General features: G+C 42.4%; 1 protein-coding gene across 8 annotated transcripts; it reads left to right on the forward strand.

Annotated features, from left to right (window-relative positions):
• The first annotated feature begins 8330 nt into the window (after positions 1-8330).
• LOC142399120 (transcriptional repressor p66-alpha-like) lies at positions 8331-26877 on the forward strand. 8 transcript variants are annotated; one of them, XM_075483593.1, is made up of 11 exons: positions 8331-8473; positions 18121-18659; positions 20513-20645; positions 20899-21027; positions 21852-21929; positions 22033-22152; positions 22461-22655; positions 23935-24193; positions 24394-24836; positions 24928-25186; positions 25649-26877. In XM_075483593.1, the coding sequence occupies exons 2-11, from the start codon at positions 18124-18126 to the stop codon at positions 25786-25788; spliced, it is 2292 nt and encodes a 763-aa protein (XP_075339708.1). In that variant the 5' UTR covers positions 8331-8473; positions 18121-18123; the 3' UTR covers positions 25789-26877. The 8 variants fall into 8 exon arrangements, with proteins under 8 accessions (XP_075339708.1, XP_075339715.1, XP_075339714.1 ...); XM_075483600.1 differs by having other exon boundaries at positions 24928-25051; XM_075483599.1 differs by having other exon boundaries at positions 22485-22655.
• The last annotated feature ends 804 nt before the right edge of the window (positions 26878-27681 follow it).

Genomic DNA, 27681 nt, shown 5'->3' on the forward strand with positions numbered 1-27681 from the left:
AGAAAAGTTTAACATTTTAAAATGGTTAATTTGCCTAAATTGCAGTACCTGAGTGAAAAGGAGGGAAACAGCTAGGGCCAGATATATACTGGATACGTGCACAGAAAAACAAACAAACACTGCATGCTTTTTGCCATGTACACATATTTAAGGAGCATACATGTGGAAGTGAAGCCTGGTATGTTGAAGTGGAAATGAAAACTAAGACAAAACAGAATTTAACAGCGCATTTCACACTTTGCATTTCTCTTTATAATCATATTTTACACATACCTATACTGATATGCGCAATTTCGTCGTCACAAACTACAATGAAAATAAACAGCAGTTTACTTGATAATATGATCGGGTATTAATGTTTTTGTTTCATATGGATGCTTTAAGTAATGTCAGTGCAACCTTTATAGTCTCCATTGTTTTATTTATTTATTTTTAAATTGAAGTAGTTTTTGATCTGATCTGATGGTGCTACCAGAACTTAGACGGCCAAATAAAACATATTATCTTTGCCTTCCCCTCTGATGAACGTCTAATTTTACACGCAGTGAAGCTGGGCTTCTTCTCGCTGTTGTTTGTCTAACGACTTGAGGCACAAATGTGTTTTTATAAAGAAATGATTCATGGAGCTGATGAGTGTCTACGTCCATTCAAGTGCAACGTGGGAGTGGAAATCAGGCTTGTGCGTTTGCTTATATGATCTCACAGTGATTGATATTCATAAAAGAAAATTATGTTTACATATGGTATTATGAATCTGACAAAAAGAATGCAGTTGCACATTTCTGCCATTGTGCACACATGCAGTTTATGCTTCTGTCCCCATGAAAAAATCAAATCAGAGAACCCACTGATGATCATGCTCCATCTGTATAAAAACTGTAGTATTTGTATTGATATCAAATCGTGAGTTTTCCTGTTTAACTTAATCTCATTAGTTTATACATACGTGTATGTGTATGTAATGATATTACTGTTTTTTTATATATGGATTAGTTGATGAGAAAAGATGATTGATAGGTTCATGATAGGTTGAGATTGATGACAAGTCTCAAATTCTATTAGAGCTGTAAAATCTTGGTACCATTAAACATAAACACAACCCCCATGTTGCGTAACATGCAGTGGTATTAAAAATGGAAACATGTTTAGAGACAGTGATGGATCAGAAAAGCATCCGGACACTTACTTGGACAGAGTTTTGTGGACTCACCGTGCTTCCCTGTAGCTTTCTCACTGTGGGGAATTTTAAAATGCTCCGCAGGTTTCACTTGGGGCTCCAGAAACCAGTAATAGCAGTAATATGCCTACTAAATAAAATTGACCGCTGCCTCTTTGCACACATGTTGTTTCGCAATTAAACTCACACTTTTTATCTTTGCCAAGCGATCGATTTGGAAGAGCAAATTTGATTCCACTTCTGTTCATCTCATTTCCTTTTGTACTCATTTCCTCCAGATGAGGGGGACATAAATCTGTGTGTGTGGAACATCTTTATTTTTGATGCTTTACGTTAAAGCAGATCTATCTGTTCTGCATCAGTACAGTTTTTATATATTGTTTAAAAAAACAGATGGGAATATAAGTTCAACTTTGGGAATGTAGGAAAGGTATAATTTTGGGTTTGTGTTGTAAATGGCTTGAGCAGATTTTTATACTGACTGTTTATTTCAAAATAAGCTACTGACTTTGATCATTTGTATTGTGATTATTGCAGTAAGAAAAAACGCTAACGGATGCTATGTGTTTTATTCGCGTTTTGCAGTGTGTTATAAAAAGGAATGTTTTTTGTTTGTTTTTCTCGTCATTTTAACTTTCATCACTTTTAGACCTGTTTTATAAGCAAAAGTCTATAAGATGAATGACTTGATTATACGTATTGAATAAGCCTGAGAAGTTTGATGCACTATAGTATATGAAACATGAAACCAGTGCTTCTGTACGTGTCTGTGCTCTGCAATTTAAACCAGGAGGGCACTTCTGTGAGAGTATCCTTAAACAAGGCCAATGGCCTACTCCACAGCTTGAAAGATATTGATGCACAAAAAGATGAATCACTTATTATTTTACTCAAGCTGCACTTCTCCACCATGTTTGAGAAGCTATTATTGCTTGTTTTTATGTAGTCCCTTTGACACACGAACAAATGGCATTCATCACAAATCGTCTCAGCTTCCCCCGTGGCCGAGGAATAAATCAGAGCTTGCCATCGATGATTGATAGCGTGTCTTTTGTGCTAAACAAAGTGAATAATGTACAATGGGCATAGCAGTGTGTTTATAGTGTTGGGAATGTATTCTCCATGTCCAAATCTTTAATTGGGAGCAATGATTCAAATCTTAGAATCAATGGGAAACAACAGGCAGCTGAACTAAAATACCTTGGTCTCACATTGCATTTTCATCAAAAAGTGCAAAGTTACAAAAACAAACTTACATACATTTCGACTCATCAGAGACTATGCACCATTTTATGCTGCGAATAGTTTCATACGCTGTTTGATTATCTCTCATTTAGGTTAATGTGTAACCACTCGGTCACAATAACAATCAAGCTGCTTTGAATGATATGTAATCAGACAGTTATGATCTTGCACAGGAGGCCCAATAAATTCTTAGCTCAACTCAACTTTACATGGCACCTTTCAAACACGAGTGTAACCCAAGGTGCCTTACAGAGTAAAAGCAAAACCAAGACAGCCAAGGCAAAAAGATAAAAACACAAAATCTAACACCACTAATGAAAGCAGTTCAAATGGAAATAAAAAAGAAGTAAAGACAATCAAATTAAATGAATAAATACAAAAGACAGACAGAAAATATATTAAAACAAGTAGATCACAGGCATATCAATGCATATCAATAGGAATAAGCTCTTTCAAACAGGTACAGTTAAAGCTTCAGTTTTAAAGCAGATAGAGTGTCTGTGTTCCGACACCCAAGCAGGTAGCTGGTTACGCAGGAGGGGAGCCCGTGGAACACACCTCAATTAAATTTTCTACCCTTAAATGCGTAGCTACTGCACAGGGACCTTAAGGTTCCAGTCACAAGCTCAGTAACATTTGGAGCATCTTCTAGCATTGTGAGGTACTTTTACATGTATCTTCACTGGGACAAACAGCTTTCTCTGTAGGAAAATGTGGAATTCATTACCCAGAAAATTTGAAATTGATGCCAAATGGGAATCATTTTCCTTTAAAACTAAGTGCTTTTAATGAAAGACCAGCTAAGTACTGTATATGACCTGTCATTTGGTCTTCTAAACTGCATCCCCTAAAACCTCATTGCAACCACCTTTCCATCCACACATGCACACACACCTTGCTTTTATGTATTAATCCTGTGTTTGTATTTTGTATTTTACACGTTTTATACTGAGTTTTGTGTCACTGAAAGGTACATGTCACCACACTGAGATGTGTGCATTAATAGTAGTGTTCTTTTACATACTGAAACACGTGGAAACAAAGTGATTCCAGGATCAGAAGGAACAATGCAACCACCTCTTCACAGTGTTCACCTAAAACATCCACAAAAGTGTTTGCAAAGAGTCAAAACTGGCACAAAAGCTCAATCATTCATATAAACAGCATGATGAGATTGTAATTATAGCCAAAGAAAATTAGAAAAGGCAATAAAAGGCTTGAAAAATAACTGGAGAATGAAGATGCGCAGCTAATTAAGGAGTAAAAGAAATCTAATTCCTGGATGTTGTTGTGGTGTAAGTGTATTTTGCGGTGCATGCATCATTTATGCTCGAGCAAGACTCAAAGACTATTTTCATTCTACAAAATCTAGTGCACAATTTACAGCTGTGGTGCCGCTGCTTTGCAGAACACTTCAGTGGATGAAGAGTGTGAGAGACATAACAAGACTCTTGTATGAAGGGTACAGGGGAGATGAGGGTCATCAGCTGAGGCAAATGTCTTCAAAGGGCTCTGCGTTTCAGCCCATGAGAGGTGAAGTAAATCTCTCCCGGAGGTTATTCCAAGTTATTTGATTTGCATGAGCTGCGGAGGACATTGGGGGAAAAAGAATGTTGTTTCACAACATATTCAAAACCAGATGTTTGCTGTTTGAATGCAAAACAACTGCGGTTCATTTGGGATGATCGCTTTGCCCCTTTATGACACATTATTGCAGAGCTGTTATTTTATTTTTCAGACGTGTTACCCGCCTTCTCAAGAGAGGCCAACGTGTTTGTGAGGTTAATGAAGGCACACAAGGGGCAGAGGGTGAAGAGGTTGTATTCCTGAAAGGACGGCCAGCCCTCAGAGTCCTGCCACAGAGGGACACACATGGTGTATATCTTCAATGCTTCAGCTATTCGGCTGCTCAACACAGACAATGCTCTATTTAACAAGATGATTGCTTTCTTTAAGATTTACAGGACTTATTGTTTGATGTTGTTTTTTTAAATTACTGCTTGTATTCCTTGTTTTTTATTTTCTGCTTCCAGTTAAGGAAATTCCTTTTTGATGTGTTTCTTGAAACATTTGAACTGTTTGGTTGGTGTTAAATGAATACAATGCATAGACTAGAGGCTACAAATGAATTGCTAATTGGGATTAAAAAAAGCTGTCTCAGTCTGAATCTTATTACATTTTATACAGAGACATAAGTCTCACAAACACATATTTCAGAAAAGCTCAGGAAAGTCTTTGTGAGTATCAGATTTTTCTTTTTTTTTCTAGGCTTGAATTAGCCTACAGTTTGTGAAACAGCACATAGTCCATATTAAATCAGTTTGCCAAATAATTGGATAGGATTTATGTGTATTAAATGTTTCCCTATGACTTGCAACCGGATACTTAAAAGATTTAATCTACAAAAGTAACAAATAGGGAATGTTTCCTTAAGAGTCCAAACTTAACATTACTATTCAGATATAAAGTCTCGTGCGACCTGTATGGATAGGTACATAAACGGATGAATAGGCTTATTACCGTAAGTACGTAGATGTCTTAGTGTACATTGAGAAAACATGCGATTGATACATTTCTTTTACTCTGCCATCTTCGTCTGTCAGGAATGAGCCGCAGCCTCTCGTGCGCATCGGTAAGAGGAGATCCCCCGAGAAGAGCTCATCAAAATTACATCTTTGAAATTGATTGTATTTTACCACACCACTATCATTCTTCGTATCTTCGTGGGCGATGCCGCTGGCAGACGATCTTCACCTAAGGCGGAGGGTTAGTGAGAAGTGAAAAGTTTTGGGACGCTTTGGGTGTCTTGGACGCAGCAGCTGAACGGAGCCATTTCCTGCCAAATAGTGCGCCCGTCTAATCGTGACTGCAGCAGCTACTTCCTGCATTGTTACAGTGCTTAATGAGGATTAAGTTGAAGCTGTCATGTTGTAAAGGGCGGCCATTAGGTCCGCTCCGCACGGAGGGGAATGGAGAGGGGAGCTGAGGGCTCGCTGACTTCACCTCGGCTTTACTTCAGATCAGATCCCCTCACCTGGACAGGGCCCTCTTTGTGAATCTGTCCTGCCAAATACTAGTCATATATGTAATTTACATCTGGTACAGTGCATCATCCAAGACTATTCCCCATCCTTCTGCTACATCCATTAAAACATTACATCACCTGTGTAGCAATAAGACATCTCACATCCGTTCATTTCTGCTATCTATCTATCTATCTATCTATCTATCTATCTATCTATCTATCTATGGTTATAGACAATTACAACAATTAGAATGTGGCTAAACTACACTTTGTACATTATGGGGTTGCACTTTGTACAACCCCACAAAGCTGTGGTCTCAGAAATCCTCTCTAATCTAAAAAAACAACAACCATGACCTGAACCAGAGACCTCAACTTTACTGTAAGTACCACATACTGTATTGTAAGCAAGTCTTTTTTTTTTTCACTTTATCATACTACCTGTTATTTACTTGCGTGTGTACTCCTCTCCCACCAAAAGAACATTCCAAAATTGTTTTATTATTTGATTCTGACTTTTTCTGTGTTCTCAACAAAGCCACTGTGGTGGAGCATATAGGTGTGTTACTGTTGGACTGAAAAATAAAACGGCTGAATCTTTACTGTCAGTCAATGAAAATGCCCCTTCTGATACACACTTGCTGTTGGGACATCATTTCCATGTTGGATTGTACATGACTTTGGCCTGGGCTGAAACACTGGATGGATTCAGACATTCACGATCCTCAGAGGACTAACGCCAGAGCACTTCCCTTCTTGCCAAGCAACAGGAGCAGTTTAATAAGTCACTTGTCCAGTGGGTTCAGCCAAAAAGTGTTCAACAACAAAATTGTATGTTTCCTATAATGGCTGTCCCTGAGTTTTCCTGTAATGTCACCATGGAGAAGTGGCACATCTCCATTCATTGTGAAATAAAGTGACATTTGTGGGCACAGACAGCATTGCTCTTTAATAACTTCAGAAACGTCTTCATTTTTCAATTCAAAGTGTTTTGGTTTGAAGCCTTTTGCCAGAAAGTCTTCACTCTATTATAATTCAGTCTCTCCTCAGGTGGCACAACAATATCATAACGTACACATGCCCCTGGACCCACGGGAACATACTTACAGAAAGATTCATTGTAACATTCATTCCTACACCGGAGTGTCTTCTTAACTTACTTTTTTAGTTCTGCTTAGTACATGGTCATCGTGAGATCCGACTGTTTTGATACGACACAATCTGTAGCCTCAGGAGATGGTGTGGTGGGATGGGAGAACAGAAACAATCAGACCTGATGACACAGCACCATCTAGAGAGAGCTCTTTTTTGTCATTTAAAGAACAGCAGGATGAGGCTGACAAAGCACTTCCCCCCAGCCCCCCAACACCACCCACCAGCTGTTTGAGTATAACATCCCCACTTCAGGCTTTATGGACGCTTACTTAGATCACGGTATTTCAAACACATATGAGTGTGTGTGTGTGTGTGTGTGTGTGTGTGTGTGTGTGTGCACTTATATTCATGTCTGTGGAGGAGTGAGGATTAGTTCGGTTCACGGGGTTTGATGCTTTGAACGGACACAGGTCTTGTCATGAAAGAGGACGCCAGCTGGAGCCTTTACAGAGGCGACTCTGCCGCTCATATAGTCACCCTGCTGAGAATGTTCTGGGCTTGTATGTTTGGATCTGTGGGCCTGCCAGACAAGTCATGAAAGCAAACCTCCTCCAATCTCCAGTTTAAAACAGACATAAATTGAGTACGTTGTTGTGGTTCGTGGGCCCTGCTTGCAGTTGCACCGTGGCTGTCGCAGGCAGTGATCGTGGATCAGGACGTAACTGGGAGTGGTTGCTCAATCAGAACATGTGGCATGAGATGATCCAAGTCGTATTTTGGCGTCAGGGAGATAAATGGGTTACGAAGGATGTCACTGTGACCCTCTGAATTCTGGAGATAATGTGACGATGAAGCAGCTTGACTTTTTGAGTGGGGACACATATACATCTGGGACATTGCTGTATGATAAGATACTAATACAACTATGTTTGATTAATCTATTAGGTATTTACATTTTATCAGTGTGGTGATTTAACTCCTGCAAGTCCAGCTCCCGGTTAATATGGTGCCTATCTATCAAGGCTTACAGTGAGCAGAGCTTTATTTTTCAAACATGCGATACATGAAGACAAGACACCTTCGAACAGCGCGCGTGTGCGCTTGTGAGCTGTGTGGGCTTAATACAACGAAACAATTCAGATTTAGCCACAGCCACCAGATACTGTTACAACATTATGGATTAATGCAGAACTCACACTGGCTGATTATACTTTAGTGGTGCAAATTCCTTAACATATCAGCAGCTAATCAAGGGACCAAAACAGTGGACATTGGACTCCAGTAAAACCTGTCAGGGTCTGGACCCTTGGGGAGTTAACTGGATTTCCTGAATGCATGCTATTGCAATCTCTGCCTGCCAGCTGTTATACAAATGAATATTGCTCCTGATCATCTGTCTCGGGTGACCATGTGCTCATATACTGGCAGTGATGTAGATATAAGTTCTGACTCTTGGCAGATCAAATATGTGATGCTGCTGGTAATATGGGGGGTGTAAAATGTGTGGCGTTTCATTCATTTTTAGATCCTCGTTGTAACATACAGTGTGTGTGTGTGTGTGTGTGTGTGTGTGCCTCAGTGTGAGAATGTGTATTGGAGGGTATCTGTGTTCTTGCCGGTGCAGTCATGGGTCACCTCAAGGACCCCGGGAGGGGGGTGACATTGTCGCCCTGCTTTGGCCCTTGGTGGTCAGTGGACTTGCATGATGTGATCCGGTCGCCCTGGTATGCCGAGGTGCGCATGCCCACTAAGAGGACGCAGCGGCTCCATGTGTGTTGAGGCGCATTATTTGGCAACAGACGCGGCAGTGGGGAGGGCCGAAAAAAGAGGATATCCCCTGGATTTCAAAAAGCAACGATTTATCGAGGTTAACTGCAGATTAAACATTCCTCGTTCGACCATCGGCGAAGAACGGGCGACAAAGCTACAAAGTAAGTTGACTTATGTGAAGCTTAAGTTTTTTAGTAAGTGGATTGAGGGGAGCCTTTTATTCGGACTCGACGAGAGGAGCCAGGTTTTCCTCCACCTATCTGTGACGATAAAGAAGCTGATGGGCTGTTGAAAAGTAACACTTCTCCGCAGAGCCAAAGGTTGAGCACTGGGGAGGAGAGGGGAGGGGGGCAGCTCAGACGAAATTTATTTTATATTACCCTCTCTTAGGCACACCGGTTTGTAAATATGACAGCTGGACTTGATTTTGTGCGGTAGAAGTCGTTAAATGAGGTAAGGATTACAACGTTACATCGCCGGCGGCAAGCTCGGTCCGTGGGCCGGTCGATGAAATTTATGAGTTCCGAGTCGAAGGTTTTTCCTCAGGAGTGGACACACAGGTAAACAGTCCCGGTGAGCCTCCTACAACCGTACTTTTACGGCTGTATGATGAAAGTTTTTTTTTTCTTTTCCTCCTTTTGCGCTGTCCTGCATCGGGGTGCAGCCAGGTCAACGATTCGGGCTCGGTTCTGGATGTGCGGGTCATGTTGTGGAGCAGCTGCCGGGTTGGAGGACTTTCGCCAGTTTGACTTGAAGCCCCCGGCGGCCGTTAATGCCCGCACATTAACCGCTTTTTGTCGGAGCTAATGAGGCTTCGTGTTTTTGTTTGTGCCATGTAGCTAATGTTAGCTCGCTAACTAATAACACGCACACCTCCTTCGAGGCGGTGTCAGTAATAAAAAAAAAAAAAGCCGGCTAGTTGCACATGTAGTGTGGGCTGGGTTTAGTTTTTAAAGGGCTGAGTTTGGTTTGGATGGACTAGTGGCTGGTTAGACGTTAATGGTGGACGCGGCTGCCCGCTTTAAGCCCCGTGGCACCAGTGTTGGTTCTGCTATCTGGTAGCTAATCTTCCTACTTCTCTCTGTGACAACCGTAGTCTTCCTCCTCTTAAAGCTGAACACACACACACACCGCACACACTCCCACTCTGCTTCTTCCATTCGACACACACACACACACACACACACACACACACACACGCACACACACACACACACACTTTCCAGCACCAGTTTGCAGCGCTTCAGCACAACAGCGTTTCTCAGGATTTCTTTAATCCAACCAGTTTACGAAGACGGATTCAGATGGATTTAGACATTTTCTAATGTTATATGACTGGATATGAGGGAAGCCGGTGTCTCACGATATGTTCACAAAACCACATGTGGGATCTAACGCCGTGCAGTCAAGACTCTGGTAAACTGCTGTTAACTTATTTGTGATCATTGAAGTCGTTTTTATTTGCCTCCCTGATGAAATACTGAATTTGAGAGAAAAATGACAGATTTCAGTTTCCCTACTGTTGTCAGACTTGTATCGACTGCTTTCTACAACAATGGCTCATCACTTATGCATCATCACAAGTGGGCTGTTAGAGCAAACAAGCCAATAAATTGTAACGTGAAGGAGTGAATTCAGAGATTTTCTTGTGAGCTCACTGAAGCTGCTGAATATTTGTCATTCACCTAATTAACTGGATTTGTGTGTTTGTGATGGCAGTAGGGGGTGAAGTTCATTAAAATTGTAAGAGTCCCTTTGTTTTGTCAGAGCAACTGTCCTGAACGAGCAGACATGATGAGTCCTGTTGTAAGAGTAAGGACCTACTTTTTACTCTTTGCTTACAAATGAGTGGACTGCTCTACTCATGCGTGTTTAACCTTGTTTTCAGTCATTACTGGACAGTTAGTACTATGGGCAGGCTGCTGCAAAACATAAGCACTTATGCAACGTATAGTGAGGTGAGTGACTTTATTGCCTCTTTGTGGTGATCTGGAATGAACCCTCATTTGTTTGTGTGAACAAAGGCCTTGTAAAGTGTTATTTACACGTTTGCCAGTTGCCTCTGGTGAAGGTGCAGTCAGAAAGGGGCATAGGGCTCCGCTTGGACGTTGGGACTACTGAACTACATGTCCCGACTGACGGTGGAGAAGTTGTGTGCTCGCAGCATGATGCCTCAGTCGTGCTATCGGCCCGGGAATGGCTGCTTTTATAGCATTAGATTTATAAGACTGAGTGAGTTGGAATCTGTTTACAAGTTTCAGCACACAAGAGTAATCCAGAGGAATTGTGTAATCAGCCGTGAATCTGCACGGGGGTCATCTGCTGGCCATATTTCAAGCTGCTGCGTAGAACTCCAGCGTTCGAACGCCATCGTCGTCTGCCTCGAACAGGCAGGGAGCAGTGTGTTTTCCAAAAAGGCCTTTTTCAGGTTGTGCAGACGGCCATGTTAGCTGTTGTGTTAAAAAAAAAAAAAAGAAGAAAAAAAGGATCTGTTGCAGAGTTATCAGACAAGTGGCAAGTCGGTGAGCCAGGCAAGCCACCTTTGGCTATAATTTGTTCTGAAGAAAAAAAAATTTCAAGCAAAATTCCCCAGTTGTGATCAGGCCACGAGGGCTTTGTTTTGATATAAGTCGACCAGAAAATGACTAGAATACAATGCCGGGTCAGCACTTTTACAAGGCAGCGTGGCCGCATTTTTGGGAAGTTTTTTTTTTAGTTCTTGTGCATGGTATAAATATGTTTTTTCAGGGTAAAGGTCTGTCAGTGGGTAAGTACAGTGCTAAACACACACTGTATGTGCAGGCCGACGTTGCTGAAGGTTTAGAGAAAGTCTGTCGGCGTGGACCTTTGACGACTGAGCGACTGATGCTTAACAGGATCCGAGAGTGGCTAGATAAATAATCACCTCCGAGCAGGAAAAGAAGACAGTGTTCTGATAGTGGTCGCAACCTGATACCAGATTAAAGTACGCGTATTCTGCACTGGTGAAAGCCACACTTGTTAAGAGTCAAGCACCTGCACAGTGCTGCACAGTGGGATCACATGTTAGCGATAACTGTGATTTAATTACACAGAAGGTGTTAATTGCAGGTACATCTAGCGTTTCTTTTGTTGTTTTTTTCGAAAGCCAGCCTTGTGATTATCGTGGCTGGTAAACATCAGCGTCTGTGTGCCGAACCTTTTCACTCAAACTTCTCTAAAAAGCAGCACGCACCAGGTATTTCCTGCATTGTTGTTGCATTTGAAGGGAGTCGAGCAAAACTGCTATTTTTGAATCGCAATTACTGCTTTGCAAAGACGTTCCGCTTTGCACGTAAAATATGTCTTAAACAGGGTAACACAGGGATTCCTCATTTCTTCATTCATTTTTTGATTTTGCATTTAGCCATTGAACTTGGGCTACCTTTCTTTGTTTGTTACACAGCTGTAAGCTTTAATTAATTCAATCTTTTTGTATGATTTAACTGAACAACCTCAAAACATTTGTATGAATAGATGGTGGGCAGGCGACTTCCTCGTCGGATGTATTCATCTCCGACGGAAAATTTACACACGAGCCGCACAATGGTGCATTTTTTTTTTTTAATGCACAATGACACAGACGGTGATAATACAACCACAATTACACCATTGAGGTTTATCTCTGTTGTTCAAGGTAAGAAAGCTCACAATTTGCTTTGTGGTTTCTGTTCGTTCACATATAGAACATGATAGTTGTATGCATAGAGGCAGCAAAACAAACCAGCTCTCCGACCTGAATCATGAAGTAACACGTGTTTCACACATACTCGCATTCAGAATGTTGTTGAAGCGCACGCTCAGTTTCTTTCCAGCTGTGGTGAGACGGACAACGAGCCACGACCTCATTTTCTCACAAGTTGTCCCTTTTGAGCTGGACAAATGACACTGGTCTCCATGAGCAGCCAGCTGTGAGATTACTGCACAGGGACTGGCAACAAAGTGCAACTCTGGCAGTGTAATCTTTTATTTCTTTCAACCCTTCATTTGCGCTAAAAAATGGTCTGTCGGGTAACCTTTAGCCTTTTTATTTTGAGATTCGTTTCAGCGAGAGTGACAGAAGTTCTTTAACCTTCTGGAGTGTTCTGGAGAGATATGAAAATGTCAGTGCTTTATTGTGGACTCATTTTCTGATTGAGTTGCAAAAATGTCTCTGGGTGTCAGTCACAGTCGGTTAAAGAAAATTTGAATCGGGTAAAGATTCTCCGGTTAAACCCTCTTGTGGACCCTCTCGCCACTGAGCTCCTATCGCATATAGGAGCTCAGTGGCATGACTTATGGTTTGTAATGCATTACACATATGACAGGTACACTCTGTTTCTGAAGGTTTCTGTCATTTTGCCCTGTTTTGACCAGTTGCATCATCTGGCTCACAAAGAAACAGTTACCCTCGTTTCAAGCGTAGGTTGATCTTTTTATTTTTTCAATAAAAAGCAGCTGTAAAACCCAAGAGTGACAATCAGAAGCACTGAAAGCCCTGTGACTATCATCCATCATGGTGCAGCCGAGTCTTTGCAGCGTTTCAAGATTTCCATCATGTTTGAATATTCATCAGGGTGATGTTGTATGCGAGACGGTTCAGATCATAGTGCCGTGATCCTGTCATAATCACATATGCCTGCTGGTTTTAAAAACAGCACAACATTGAAATGGGCTGTGTTGCTCTATATCCTGATATGTTTGTCCGTGAACACACATAGCATGAATTTGTGATTTGGATTTTGCTATCCCAGGCTTTGCAATGGCCATATGTCAGGTTAGGTTCTTTGGTGGGTCTGGGTCTGATCCACTCAGTGTGTTTGTGGGTGTGTGAGGTTGAAGGAATTATGTGTAAACTGCCACGGAGATGAAACATGAACTCAGTCAGCCATTTACATTCCCTGTTACAAAGATAGGGCCAGTGTCCGTGTAAGGTTGGGGTGAAGGTGGTGGTGGGGGGGGGGGGGGGGGGGGGGGGGGGGGGGGGCTGTTGTATGGCGTGTCTCGTGCCCAGCGTCTTCCATCAGCATCATTTTAATGCAGTATGCACCAGAATTGGTAATAATCATCGGTTCACCCAACCCCCACCCCGGCGCGTGCACACAAACTGTATAATGGCTGTCACTGTGGAAGTCCTGTGTTACTCCAGCACCTGAAGGGTTAAAACCAGCTTCAGCTTCTCTCTCAGTCACACACACACACACACACACACACACACACTAGCCAACCGGTTTAAACTGGTTCACAGGAAAAGTGCTTTGTGTGTCCCAATGAATCCTGGGAAGGGTCATGTCATGTGTGTCTCAATGATGTCAGAGTATTTAAAAAAAATAAAAAAAAAACTTGGTCAGTTATCAGATGATTGCTCTGCGGGCCACATTGGGGCTCTGTGTGCATATTGTATAGGTATGCCATGAATACAAAAAGTGTACTTGATGCTCGCCGTCATAACTACTTTGAGAACAGGAAGGGGAGGGGTTAGAAGTTTGTACAGTGTGCGTCACTGAGAAATAGCCCAGGTTGTAAGGGTTAATTGTGAGCTTTTTTTTTTCTTTTTTTTTTCTTACTCTAAATCATAGCTTCCTGTCATTAGGCAGGCCTCAGCAGACTAGAAGAACTGGGTCTCCATTCTTTTACAAGCAGTAAATGCATAGATTCACAACATAGCTGCGCTGTTTTTCTTCTTCTGGTCATCTAGCGACCAGAGAGATGTCTTTGAACACTACCATCTGCTCAACATTCTGTGAACTTTGAGCACAAGTTGTCTCCTCTCTCGCTGAAAGCATGCTATGTGGGTCAACATGTGTTTACCTTTTTCACATGTGATAATGGCCAAAGTCAACTCAGGCTACCTACATATTCGCAAAAGTATTCTGGTACTGATATTTTTCAGGATATAGTTTACATTGATCAACCAAGTTGGGGGCAGACTCCCCATACAGGATCATAACAGTATCCAGGTTTATGCAAACTGATGTTTTCTGTTCAGTTAACGCAGAAGTTTGGGCCAAACATAGTTTGTTTTCTGTTCGCCTGCTGCCTTTATCATTTTGCTTAATTTTAGCATCTCCACCCACTCCACAGGTATCGTAGAGAGTTAGGCCTACCAGGAACCTGAATATCTTTGTTTCGTGTCACAGTTTCCCTGTTTCTTAGTTCTGCTGTTACAGAAAAGAGTTGTTGGCACGAAGGAAATAATCGCGTTATTCTCAGTGAGTATAGCTCAAAATGACTGGTAGTTCACAATAGAACTACAGTCTCAATAGACTGATCTTTGCTCACAGTTTGTGACATCTTTAGCCTTCTGACAAAAGAAGAGGAAAATATGTGAATGAGAGGAGCTGGTTTGGGAACGGCTGGATTCATTTATATTTCTACTTTACTGTTTTTTACCAAAATATGTAAAAAGAAGGAATTTGTAGCTTGTGCCGAGCGCAAAGGTCAGCGAGTTTAGTTGAGCTTCTACACGAAGGAGCGATTCAATCCCCGAATGCATCACGTGGTTGTGTTGGTCTACCTTTAAGAACCATGTTGGTTGGACTAACGTGTTTCCATGCATTTTAGAATTCCGGTTTCAGTCAGTCTAACGGAACAGTTTGGTTTTTATTCTTCTCGTGTCGTGTGGCTGTGCTTACAGTCGGAGAGGCAAATAGTCGGTGCAATGTGTGCTTTTAACCATGCTGGAAAGCAAAAGTGTTAAAACAGACACGTGCGAGTGAGGTAAAATCCTGTTAACTGTAAAGCGAGGTGAGCATTTAAGGGTACGGCTACACGAAAATGAAACGAGGGTTTTTTTGAAAACGGGTACGAAAATTATTGCGACCACACAGGAAAGCTTCTGTAAAGAATCAGGTCCAGATGGAAACGCGACGCTTGCTGAAAACGATGCAGTACACACGCCACACCTCTATGTGCGCTGTAAGCCACCCCCACCGGTTACACCAGAACAATAGAAGAAGCAATGCGCATGCGTGTACGCCCCTACTACCAGCGCGAAGCTCACGTTGTTCCTTCAACAACGCCGCTGTAGTTAGCAGTGTCTGCAGCAGTGCTGCTATCAATGTTGTGGGGTCCATGATGATCGCTGTCTGTCCTTGTTGTGTTGTCTTCTTCTTCCGGATTTTGAATGGAAGCCGCTTTTTGTTCTGGTCACTGACGTATGTGTATACGTCACTGGCGTTGGTCATGTGGCTGTGACGCAGATGTAAACAAATCCGTTCTGGCTGTAACAATGGAAACGAAACGACGGCGTTCTTAGATCTTCCCACTCTGGAACCCGTTCTCCAAAAATATCGTTTTGGGGTAGTGGGAACGCCGGCTCCGTGTGGCCGCGACAGCCAAACGATAAGAAAAAGTATCGGTTACAGTGAAAAACGTTTCCGTGTAACCAGACCCTAAATACGGTTACACTAAAACACAGTATCTGTCCTGAAATGTGTTCACGGAGTTGTACTCAACTGTACAGGAAAAGATGGAGATTGTGGATGAAGAAGGAAAATAAGTGAGCCAGAGTAAGAAGTTCAGATCCTGTGCACTTATTCCCACAGCTGTCTGGATGCCGCATGAATGTTACTGTCTAATAGATTGTTTCTTTCTTTTTTTTTCTTCTTCCTTTAAACCAGCAATCAATTTTGTGCACATGAAAACTAAAATTATCCTGGATATTGTATTCTGAGCACTCCTTACTCGTGTGTGAGCACACCGCCATATTATCTGAGTGTTTGTAATGCTGTCTGGCAAGACTCTGTGTACTTCTGATCATAAGCTTGATTGCAAAGTTTATCAATAGGAAGACTGAGCCTCTTCTTTGAAAGGTATGTGCTCTCTTACACATTAACGGGTCTTTTAACCATTGATATTGAAAGTGCATTAGAGACGAGCTGCGAATAATGCAATAGGTCATGGAGTATAAATGTGAATCTGTATCGAATGATGTGGTTTAACGTCTCCCCGTGTCTCCTGTGGTTTCTGACATGACTGAGGGCTTCAGAGCAGCCAGTGTCGGGGCTAATGTGTGACACTGTGTGCCGTGTACTGGTGCAGCTCTCCAAGAGCACAAGTGCACACTGTAATGCTCTTCTGTCTGACGGAGCGGGCTGTTGCATGCCTTTGTCTCCGCTACAACTGCATTGACGTCTGGTGGGATTGGATCTGCGGCACAGTGGAGATCAGACAATCACGGATATGGCGCTCCTCAGTGCCTGACTCGGTGAAAGAAACCTTTTTGTAAGCCAAAGTCTTTGGAAACCAATAAATAACTGAAATAGGTGGGTCTGTGAGTTTGTTTGAGAAGAGTTCTTTCTAATTTGATCACGATGTTGTCATGTTAGTCAGGCTGTCTTTTAGTCGTTTGTCAATTTTGGGGGGAAAACCCTGTCGTCGCACTGAAATAATTCAGTTATTTTTTTTTGTTGGTTTTTACTTTTTTTTTTTTTTTTTTTTTTCGCTCTCTTATGAACATGAAGCACATGCTGAGTAGTTCCATATTTTTTTCAGTTTTCCCTTCTTTTGGTTTTTGGGTTAGACTGAAATTTGGATAATTGGATGTTTTTGGAGTTCTACTGAAGTCAACATCTTGGTCACGTGACCATGATAATCCAACATGTTTTGTCTGTGGGGGCCATTTTAGTCGGGCTCTGTACCGTGCAGCTGATTCAAGGTCAGTTTTGTCTGCTGCCGTACTCGATGATAGCTGCACAATTACGACAGCACTTTGGGTGAAGAAGATAACCGTCATTTGTTATAGGTTAATCCCTCAGAAACTAGTGCAGTGTTATTTATTTTGAATACACTTTCGGTGACATGTTGAAAGTGATCCTAATTGACTTCTTTAGCCCCTATTAGGCCTTGATGACCTTTATAGTAACGACTGACATTGATATGGCAACACATTCATTCTTGCGATTCACGTTTATACTTTTGAGCAGTTTCCCTACTTTTCGGACTTAAATTCAGTTCAGTTATACTGTAGTCATCCCCAAAGGGAAATTATGTCGCTGTAGTGTAAATTATTATTAAAGATATGCTATTGCTGCGGGTGCACAATAAAATAAAATGCTAACAAAAAGCAGCAGGCAAACCTTTAGAAAGTTGAGGTGTGGCAGAAAGAGGTGCGGTAGAAATCGTCCAAGATGGCCATCATGAAGGGATTGGCGTGTCGTTTTTGTGGCTTGGCAACAACTTAGCTGATGAGTTGACGGGTAACACGGTGAAACTCTCTCAGTTGACAACATGGACAGAAACTCACAGCCAACAGTTTTAACACCTGGGCTCCTTTTCAGCGAGGGCTCCAGGATTTCACCAGCATTACGCAATCTCATCTATAAACTCATGTCTAACCCTGTCGTGGTCGACATGAGTCAATCCTCATATTACATTGTCTGCATTTATTCAATGATGACACTTTATGAACTGCTTTTATTGCAACTGACACATCAACTCCTCTTAGGTGTGAAGTGATTAAACTGCAAACATTAGTTTACAAGCAAATGACTGCATTTTAAGACCGGGTCACACATGCCATTTTCCTCATAAATGTATACATTTCAACTCTCTTTAAGAAATCAGCCCCATCTCATTCAGAAATGACTAACGAGTTCTACGAGCTGGTCCCACACAGACTTGTCTGTGTATTTTTTGTTTGTGTGTGGTCACAAATTTCATCAGTTCCAGCTCAGTTTGGCTGCCTGACTGTTGGCATGACCGGACTTGCTATAGGAGAAGTCTTTGTGGGTCTTGTGGAGTTGTATCTGTAATTTTGATCTTGTTTGAACGTTCAGCAATTTGGATAATATACTTTCTGTATTTGCAGGGGATGTCTGAGGAGGCTGTCCGCCAGACACGCAGCCAGAAGAGGGCGCTGGAAAGGGAGGGTGCTCCGCTGTCTGATGAGCCCTCTGACGCTGACAATGACAGCAAAAAGCCTAAATTGGACCCGTCTGAACCCGCATCAGAGGCACAAACTCAACCTAAGCCTGGCCTTTTACTGGCACAGGATGCTCAGAGCCGGACTAGACCCGGATCAGACCACGAGACGGAGCAGGAGCCAGAGCCAGAGCCAGAGCAGAGCCCGTTGCCATTATCTTTAGTGTTACCCTTGGTTTCCCAGCCACTGAAGGATGATAGGGATCGAACGCCGAAGCAGATTGTTGAACCCAGCTCAGACAATCGGACTGACTGCAGTGATGGAGCAAGCAGGACGAGGATGGAGCCGGCCATGGATGCACGGAGCCGCGTCAGGCCGACAGAACCAAAGGCGTCCGGTGGCTTGCTGGCTGCAGGCGAAGTAAAGGCCACAATAAAAGTTGAAGTGCAGACAGAGCAGCCTGTGGACATGAGCACCACCCGAGGGTGAGAAACTAAACACATAAACAGTGTTGCCATCTAAAGTTTTGTTGTTGCACGCGTTGAAGTATTGCATAAGAAAAAGTTGATAGAAAGTAGGAAAATTAAAAGTAAAGAAAGTTTTTCCGCTGCATTTAAGGTTTCTCTTTTCTTTTTTTCAAAGAAGTTGAAGTGCATTAGAGGATATGGAAACACCTTTTTGCAAATAAGTTCTGATGCTGTCAACATTTAACTTGAATAACTGATCACATGAGTGATCATCTCTTTCGACATCAGAAGAAATGCGGTTTCTCTGATAGACTGCCAGCTACTCGTGAGGACATTTTGTTTTCAAACCTCACTTATGGGAGTTTACAAAAGGATAACTGACAGTTTATTTGAACATGGAAAGACTAAAGTAACTTTTCTTTTTTTTTTTACTCCTTACATTGCTTAAACCACTCATTGTGTTCGTCTGGATGTGGTGTGTGTGGGGTGCATCTTTCAGTCTACCTCCATTTTCCCTCCACTCTCCACCTGAACCCTAAAAACTCCCCTCTCACAAAATGAAGCCGTGTGTCACAAACTGGTTCCAGCCGGTTGTTGCCATGGTTTCCACAGTGGAAGGAACAGTGGTGGTGGTGGTGGTGGGGGTGAATGTGTCACGTGATGATGACTTTGATGTCATGTGACTTCTTTGGAAGAGTAGTGATTAATCCACAGGAAGTGATGATGGCGCTAAGCCCTGAGGAGAGATTAATATACACACACACAAATAAGGAGGTCGGCGAGGAGAGACAGGCCTCATGTTGTCATATGTTGACTTCAAAAATCTTGTGCTTCATAGAGGTGAATTATCTGTGCAATCACAAGGGCGATCCTGTTTTTATAGGATCATTACTACTTTACTTTAGTTTTTGAGCAGACAAAGAATTTAGGTCACCTAACACATAGCCTGCAGTTAAACTTGTCACTATGGAGTAGATGCTATATGTGGTATGAGTGAAATATGTATGATGGTATGATTCAGTAGTCCAAAGGCTGGTGAGTCTGGGTTGATCTAAACTGCCTTCGCAAGATCACCATTTGCTTTCGTTTTCTTAGCATACTTTGTGTGATGTACTTAGTCCTGTATAGGTCACTCCCAAATGCCTCAGACGCCTGTTATACCCCGCTGAAGTGTCCTGTTTCAACAGGAAATACGTTCTCTAAGACAGCCTTTTCTTTGTGACTTAAAGACATTACTGGAGCTTTAAGGCCTACCTTGCCCCTCCTAGGCATTTAGGACTATTCGCCTGTTGTGGTAAAAGCATCAACTTGAAGAAGGAAGCTGCGTGGAGAGCTGTCTGGACTTGTTAGATTAGAGTGGATCAGATAAGCCTGCAGTCATGAAATATGATTGTGAATGTGAGGCAGACCTACTGGAAAGCAGGCATCAGTAACTGATGCTAATATTCAAATATAGTTGAGGTGTGGTTTCTTTTGCCTCAACCTGTTACCGCACACACATAGAATTAAACTTCCAAAGTTTAGTTGAATTTAGTGGAAATAAATGCAGAAATGTATGCATCAACATTCAGGAGATCCTGGTCTTTTTTTATTGAACTGACAAAGCCATAAATATCTATGTTATGGCACTGAATCAGAAGGATCTGGAGGTAGAATGGGCCGATACATAATGGCAGTATTCTTGTTAATCTGGTGAAGGAGGGGGGAAAAACATTCACTCAAATTGTACTTTAAGAATAGAAAAAAAAGTCTTCTTTTTTTTTTTTTTCTCTCATGTTGTTAAAACTAAACTTTCATTTTTGTAGTTTCCGCATTCAGTTCATATGCAGACAATACTCGAGGCTGAACGCTATTGTCCATATTTTGATCAGCAGTATAAAAAGGGAGAAGCGCCCTCCGTCCCCTGAAGATGACGATGTCATCATCTTGTCAGATAACGACTCCCCCAGTCCACCGATGAACGGCCTGAGCCACTTCAAAGAGCTGGACACGGACCTGCTCATGGTGAGACAAAAAGACGCAAAAGACCCACAAGTAATACATTTCATGCTACCATTCTGCTTCAAGTTGTGTTAACGCTCAAGCTGAATTGTAACCTTAACCGTGGTGGTGACACACTTGTACATATCTCAATAATGCTGAAAGTCAGAGCAGAGCAGCTGAAAATTGATGGGGGTCGGACGTTTAGGCAACATTTTATAGACTACAGATGTTTATTGGGAATGGAAGTGATGTTCCGATCTTCTGTTGAGTCCAGAAGAGCAGCCCGGCTGAGAGGGAGCGTATCATTAAACAGCTGAAGGAAGAGCTGAGACTGGAGGAGGCCAAGCTGGTGCTGCTGAAGAAGCTACGACAGAGCCAAATACAGAGGGATACGCTGCAGAAGGTAAACATTAGATGTTGCCCACACCAACACGGTGTTACGCATCCCCACCTCAGGTTCTGTCCCTCGTAAACTCCCTGATTATTGTCACGTGTGGATGGATTGCATGTGTTCTTCTTCTGATAACAAGGACACTTAAGTACTTTAATATGATAAAAACAGCTAAACTGAAAGCAATTATGACAACGTAAGTAACAACGTTCATAAAGGGCAACTTCAAATGACCGTGACCATATTTGAACAGAGCACCAGGCATAGCTGCCAATATATTTAATGAACCCTCTATTTATCTATCCATTTATATATTTAGTTAAAATAATCCACTTAAGAGGGCAACGGCATATGCATTCGACTGCAGTGTTTCCCATACCTGCAGGCTTGCCCAAAACTTGTGTGCAACACTTGATATCACTCTGCTGCCTCCCTGGTTGAGTCTGGCGCTGTGAATGGACTTGAGCTTCTCTGAGCAGGAAAGCCACTCCAAAAAGAACTTAAAGTAGATTCATACTCGGCTCAGGCGCTGCCGTTCTAAGATCAACGAGATGCAGAGTAGAACAAGGATTAGTCGTCGGCTGCAGGTCAAGGTGGAGTCCGTCCATGGGATGAGACTCACCAGAGAGGCAGCTAAATGTATTGTCGAGTCAGTCATTTGTCACAGAGTACATGGCAGAGTTGAATGTTTTTGAAGTTGCATAACTTTTATGCTGTACTATTTATTGAATTAATTTCTAAATCACTAAGCCTCACATAAGCAGTGAGCAGAGTTTTGTTTAGCTGAGATGTATAGAGATGAGTGTTAGTTGTTAATAACTTTCTCTGTTTTTCAGCCCTCAGGTTTATCCGGTTCTTCTGCTCCCCCTCCTTTAATTCGAGGAACGATTGCAAACAATAAAGGCTCTCTGCAGGTTAATGCTCTATTATCTCACGTGCATTCAGGCAGATTGTTGGTATGAAAGCATGACCATGCTACAGCATACTAAATTACCTTTTGATTTTTCCTCTGACCAGATTTTGACAGGAAGGAGTTCAGGCACAGTCATCCCTCCCCCTCTGGTAAAAGGAGGGCAGCAGATGTCATCTAAACACGGCTCCCAGATCATCATGCCTCCTCTGGTTAGAGGGGCACAGGTGAGTCATGAGGGAGATATTGATATAATTAGTAAGATCTCAATTAGCCATAATTGTCTTGGCATATTTAAATCTGGAATTTGTCAGGGCAGTGACGGACTGAGATGTTCACTCTTAACTGCTGTCAGTAAACTCTCGAGAGACGAACTGCCTGGTGGTGAATACTTAGGACTTATGATCTTTCTCTGCACCTCTCTCTGTTTGTGTGTGCTCTTTGCTTTGGTGCTTTTGATGTCCCTCCCCCCTTGTACTCCACTTCCTCTGTCTGTGATGTTCCTTCATGTCAACCCTGTCATTGTCCTGGTTAGCCCATCTCTGTATCTCCACAGCAGATCCAGGCTCTCCGCCAGCAGCAACAGCAGCAGATGGCTGTGACTGGAGGCTCAGGGTCAGGACCTCCTCCTCTGCTGCTGGGCCCCAGGACGTCAGCCCCTGCAGGCCAGGGCCAGAGAGGCATGATCCAGTCAGGACTCATCAGAGTTGGCAGTAGTTCAAACACGCTGGTTGGTATTTCACAAGAGACTATGAAAAAAAAAAAAAAAAAAGAATATCAGCCCAAATTTGTTTTTCTATCCAGCTTTTCCCTCTCAAGTAAAGGCAAGGCATACTTGTTCTGACTTGGTGTTAATATGCAAAGAAAACCCAATTTATTTGCATTCTAGTTATCTTGATGTGATCTTTATCATAATGTGATATCAGGCCTCGGTCCACTCACATTTACATTGTTGCTTCAGTTTATGCACAGCCCTCTTAAGGTCCCACCACAGCGTTTCAATCAAGTTGGGGTCTGGACTTTGACTGCATCATCGCAGCATCCTCGATTCTTTTCCTTTTCAGCCTTTCTGCTGTAGATTTGCTACCGTGTTTGGGATCATTGTCTTGTTACATGACCCAGTTTCAGCCGAGCATTAGCTGTCAGACATATGGCCTGACATTTGACTCCAGAATATTTCGGTATACAGAGGAGTTCAGTGTACTCAATGACTGCAAGGTGTTCGGGTCCTGTGGCTCCACCACCATGCTTGACAGATGCAGTTAGAGGAGGTTTTCTCCTGACAACCCTGCCAAACAAGCCATACTTGTCTGAACTTTAACATGCGTACTGAGGTCTTTAGTGTCTGAGATGTAGCTCTTGGGTCTTTTGCAATATTTCTTGAGTATTGCACGCTCTGGTTCCTCCAATGGGAAGATTTTCAAGTGTTTTGAACGTTTTTCCTTGTAAACAATCTTCTCACTGTGGAGTGATGGATTCCAAATTGTTTTGAAACAATTCTCTAAGATCATTGCTGATGTCTTTTGTCCTTGGCATTTTGTTAACACACACCTGAATGCTCCACGCCAGCAAACTGACAAAACCTGCTGATAATCGGTTGATCAAGAGCATTCGATTAGCAGCACCTAGCTGCTACTTACCCTCTTAAATCCAATGGAAGCAAAGTTTTTGTTAAATATTGACATACTGTCATGCGTTATGTTTAATCTGAGGTTGTATTTATAGAATTCTGAACTATGCAAGGTGCTTACGTATTGTTTATCTATTTCTGATATGGCTGGTAAAGCTTCATCAGCCCAACCCCACTTGAAGCATGCTTTAATCTGAACTTTATTTATGGCTTGCCACAGACCTTTGAGTAGAGCTCCATTGATCTGTGAACTTTGCCCATGCAGAACCTTGTAGTCGAACAACACTAAGCAGCCATTTTTATTACAACTGAATTGCTCACAGAAATCGTACATATTCGGAGTAGTGTACATGTTCTTCATGTCTGCGTGTTTTCCAAGGCCTCGTCATCGAGTTTGAAGGGCTCCTCAGGAAGCAGCGGAATATCTGTGGTTAGCATGAATGACTCGCCAGCCAGCCGCCAAGCTGCAGCTAAACTCGCCCTGCGGAAACAGCTGGAGAAGACCCTTCTGGAGATTCCTCCACCAAAGCCACCTGCCCCAGAGTTTAACTTCCTGCCCTCAGCAGCCAATAATGAGTTCATCTACCTGGTGGGACTCGAGGAAGTGGTACAGAACCTCCTTGATAGCATCCACAGAGGTGGGTTGATATTTTTCTTGTTTCTTTTTTAGCTTTTTTGTCAGCTTGTTTGGCTTAAGTTAACATGTTGTTGAAGTAAAGCAGCTAGTTAAAGAAATGGAATTGAATATATCTGATTGCATCTTTGTTTTCATGCCATCCAAGCAGCTTGATTTGCCTTTGCTTCAGTCCCTATGCATTCTCCATCTGTCCCTATCCAGGAAAGACAGGTGTGTCACTGTCCAAGCCAATCATCAGAGACCCCTTCATCTGCACCCAGTGCAACACCGACTTCACCTGCCGCTGGAGGCTGGACAAGACAAAAGGGGGAGCAGTGCTCTGTGAAGACTGCCTGTCATCCAATCAGAAAAAGGCGTTGAAAGCTGAGCATACCAATAGGCTGAAAGCTGCCTTCGTCAAAGCGCTGCAACAAGAGCAAGAAATAGAGCAGCGTATCATTCAGCAGACCTCCTCACCAGCCTCCCACAGTACCTCGACATCCTCATCATCTGCCTCTTTGTCAATGAAGGCAGAGCAGCTGGTGTCTCAACAGCTGAAGCAGGTTCAGGCTAGAATGTCCTCCCTCCACCACCACCACCACCACCACCATCACCACCAGGCCGGCCAGGGAGCCAACATCCTCCATCATCACTCCATCAAGCAGGTTGGAAAGGCTTTCTCATTTAAAGAGAAACACCTTTGCCATTTCCATCTGTGACTTCAACCACCTTTTTGTGTCTCTTATCTCCCTACAGAGCTCGAAGGGCCACCTGTCCCACGGTGTCTCGTCAGTTGGGGTGAGAGGCATCCCCCACTCCTTCTCCTCCTCCTCCCAGCTGCAGAGCGCAGTGGCGGCCGCCGCTTTGGTTAGCCGGCCAGGTAAGCATGCCCATGTTTCCCACCGCTCTGTCCAGAGTTCAAAGGTGAGCAGCACTGGGATCAGCGGCGGCAGGAATATCAGCGGAGGTATTGCGTCATCCACTGCATGGAAGAAGCAGAGCAACAGCAATACAGGTAGACTCGCATTAATACCAGCCCAACTCTGACGCCTGACACCTGCTCTCTTTCAATTCCTGTCTGGTCCAAAAGCAATCCTTGAACATTTTTCGATACAGATTTTTTTTAATTTTAATTTTTTTTTTTTAGCATAATTTTTTTTTATAAATGCTCTATGGATTAATGTCACTCTTTGGAGTAAAAGAGAATGCAGCTTAGATATAGGAGGAAATGTTTTCAGACGAGGCAATCCCACTCTCCTCTCCTCTTACTGAAATTTTCCTACTTTGGTCCCTTAGTTTTTGTGGTCTCGTATTTTTCCTGGGTGTCTACCTCAGTGTCGTTTCCCCTCTGTGTGTGTGCGATGTGGGGACACGGGTGGCAACTCTCACCGTTGACTCTCACTGTCAAACAGCATTAAACTCAACAGCAAGCAGCTTGCTCTAAACGCTGACCTGTGGCTCTGTTTCTTTGTTACAGGAGTGACTATGGCCTACGTGAACCCCAGCCTGACGGGTCACAAGACCTCAGCCACCGTTGACGCTCGTCAGAGAGAATACCTGCTGGACATGATCCCCTCTCGTTCGTCGATCTCGCAGACTGCAAACACGTGGAAATAATTGAATAAACAATATACTGCTGTTCAGAATTAGTTTTTGTCCAAGTTCCTCAGCTCCAGTGATATGGCCCACAGCACCCCCGCAGGACTGTTTAGCAATTACAATCTCTCAAAAGTGAAGAAACGTTCCTGAATGACTTTTTTGTCGTTCCAAGTTCGCCGTTCTTTGATAATCATGCATAAACCATTTTGATATGAGTGGGGCAAAGGAAGAACAGTACTTGAAGGGCTCCCCCTGGGCTCTGTCTTGCAGACTAAATACTTAAATGATGCGTGATGTCTGCTCTGAGCACCATGTGAAAAATTAGTACTCCGTTTTAGGCTTATTAGCCCTTTCTGCCATGATGTGGGTCCGATGGACCCAGTCTTTTAACACTTGAATGGTTTTAGTCATACGCAGGAGTAGCAAGAACACAACTATTTTAAGTGAAAACTAAATAACCAAGTTGTAAAATTTTCATTTCATCACCTGTGTAGTTAAAGGTTTGAATTTATTTTTACAGTAAGTTATTTCTTTTTCTTTTCTTTCTTTCTTTTTCTTTTTTTTTTTGGACTGATGTTTAAAATCGCTCAGTATATAACGTGGTTTCCACTGATGAAGAGTTTATTCTAGCTTTCTTTCTTTTCTTTTTTGTTTTCCTGTTTTAACAGCATGTCTACCCTTTTACGCCTGTTTTGCACCTTAGCTGGTGTCATCGCTTAAGTCATCTGTAATTACCATCTGTAATTTGCTTATTTTATATTAATGTCAACATTGTAAGATTATTTTTGAGTGTCACTGAGAAATGCAAACTGAAGGAGCTGAATTTGTCACACTGGAGCTAGAGATATTGCCTCCAATATTTATCCATAATCTATCATTCACGAGACGGGGGGGTGTAGGCGGCCCTGAGTCAGTTCTTAAAGGAAAACATCTCCCAGCTACCAAGACTCCAGATTACACAAGACCATCTTGAATCCCTCTGCTATGTTGCATAATTTCTCTGCTTTCCAGTAATCTTAATTGCATTTTTGAGAGTTATGTTAAAATTTATTTGGTTTACGTTTTCCTAGCTCCTAAAGAAATAATAAAAAAAAATTCAATTTTAAATGGCTGCTTTCGTTTTGGGATTTATTTACTTAGTTTTGTCTCTCACTCTAATGAGGAGTTGGATCACATTGAGCTACAGCAGGCAGTAGCCATGGAATCGTTCCTTGATCATAATGACAGCGTTGGACCACCCTGTGATGTCTTCTGAAGCACCAAAGATTCTCCTTGCTCAGGACTCAGTCCGTGTGTGAAAATGATATCATGCTCCCTGAACCACTCTTTCTATATTTAAGCTAGATATATTCTGGAATTGTTATCCTAAATTAAGACTGCCATCAGGGAAACAAAAAATAATATCTATTGATAGAAAAACTTGGTCACTTGGTAAATATTCAGGAAGTCAACTGACTCTTCTCTTTCTGAACACACAATGTTGCTGAATCTAGACCTCACCAGCTGATTTATTTACATAAATCCAGGAAGTGACTTTGTTTTCCTGGATATTTTTATCCTGGACAAAAGCTCATATTTCAGGTTTGATGCGAAGACTTCCTCCTAAGACATCTGTTGTTGTATCAGTCTGCTGTTTCATCTTGTCACATTTAAAGAAGTCAGGCAATTTCAGACAACTTAACAAAATATTTTGTCTTTTAAAATCCAGTGGTCTCTTGAGTTTTTAAATCTATGATCTGAGAGAAAGAGGGATATTGTAAGTGAAATTCAAATCATGGTAAAGAATCGACAGAACAAATTGAATGTTTACGAAAATTAGTTTTGCTAAATTGATGATCAAGCGGGAGGTAAGTCAGGTGGAAGACAGTGACATGTCATCTCATCAAGAAAGAATAGTTAGATTTGCCTCTA

The sequence above is a fragment of the Odontesthes bonariensis genome, chromosome 14, assembly GCF_027942865.1.
Source record: "Odontesthes bonariensis isolate fOdoBon6 chromosome 14, fOdoBon6.hap1, whole genome shotgun sequence".
Classification (NCBI taxonomy): domain Eukaryota; kingdom Metazoa; phylum Chordata; class Actinopteri; order Atheriniformes; family Atherinopsidae; genus Odontesthes; species Odontesthes bonariensis.

Bases quoted from the DNA above. Each gene is read 5' to 3' on its own strand.
- LOC142399120 (XM_075483593.1), top strand. From the start codon at position 18,124: ATGTCTGAGGAGGCTGTCCGCCAGACACGCAGCCAGAAGAGGGCGCTG. The intron at 18,660-20,512 runs GTGAGAAACTAA...TATTTTGATCAG, and splicing joins GACATGAGCACCACCCGAGG to CAGTATAAAAAGGGAGAAGC. The intron at 20,646-20,898 runs GTGAGACAAAAA...TGTTGAGTCCAG, and splicing joins TGGACACGGACCTGCTCATG to AAGAGCAGCCCGGCTGAGAG.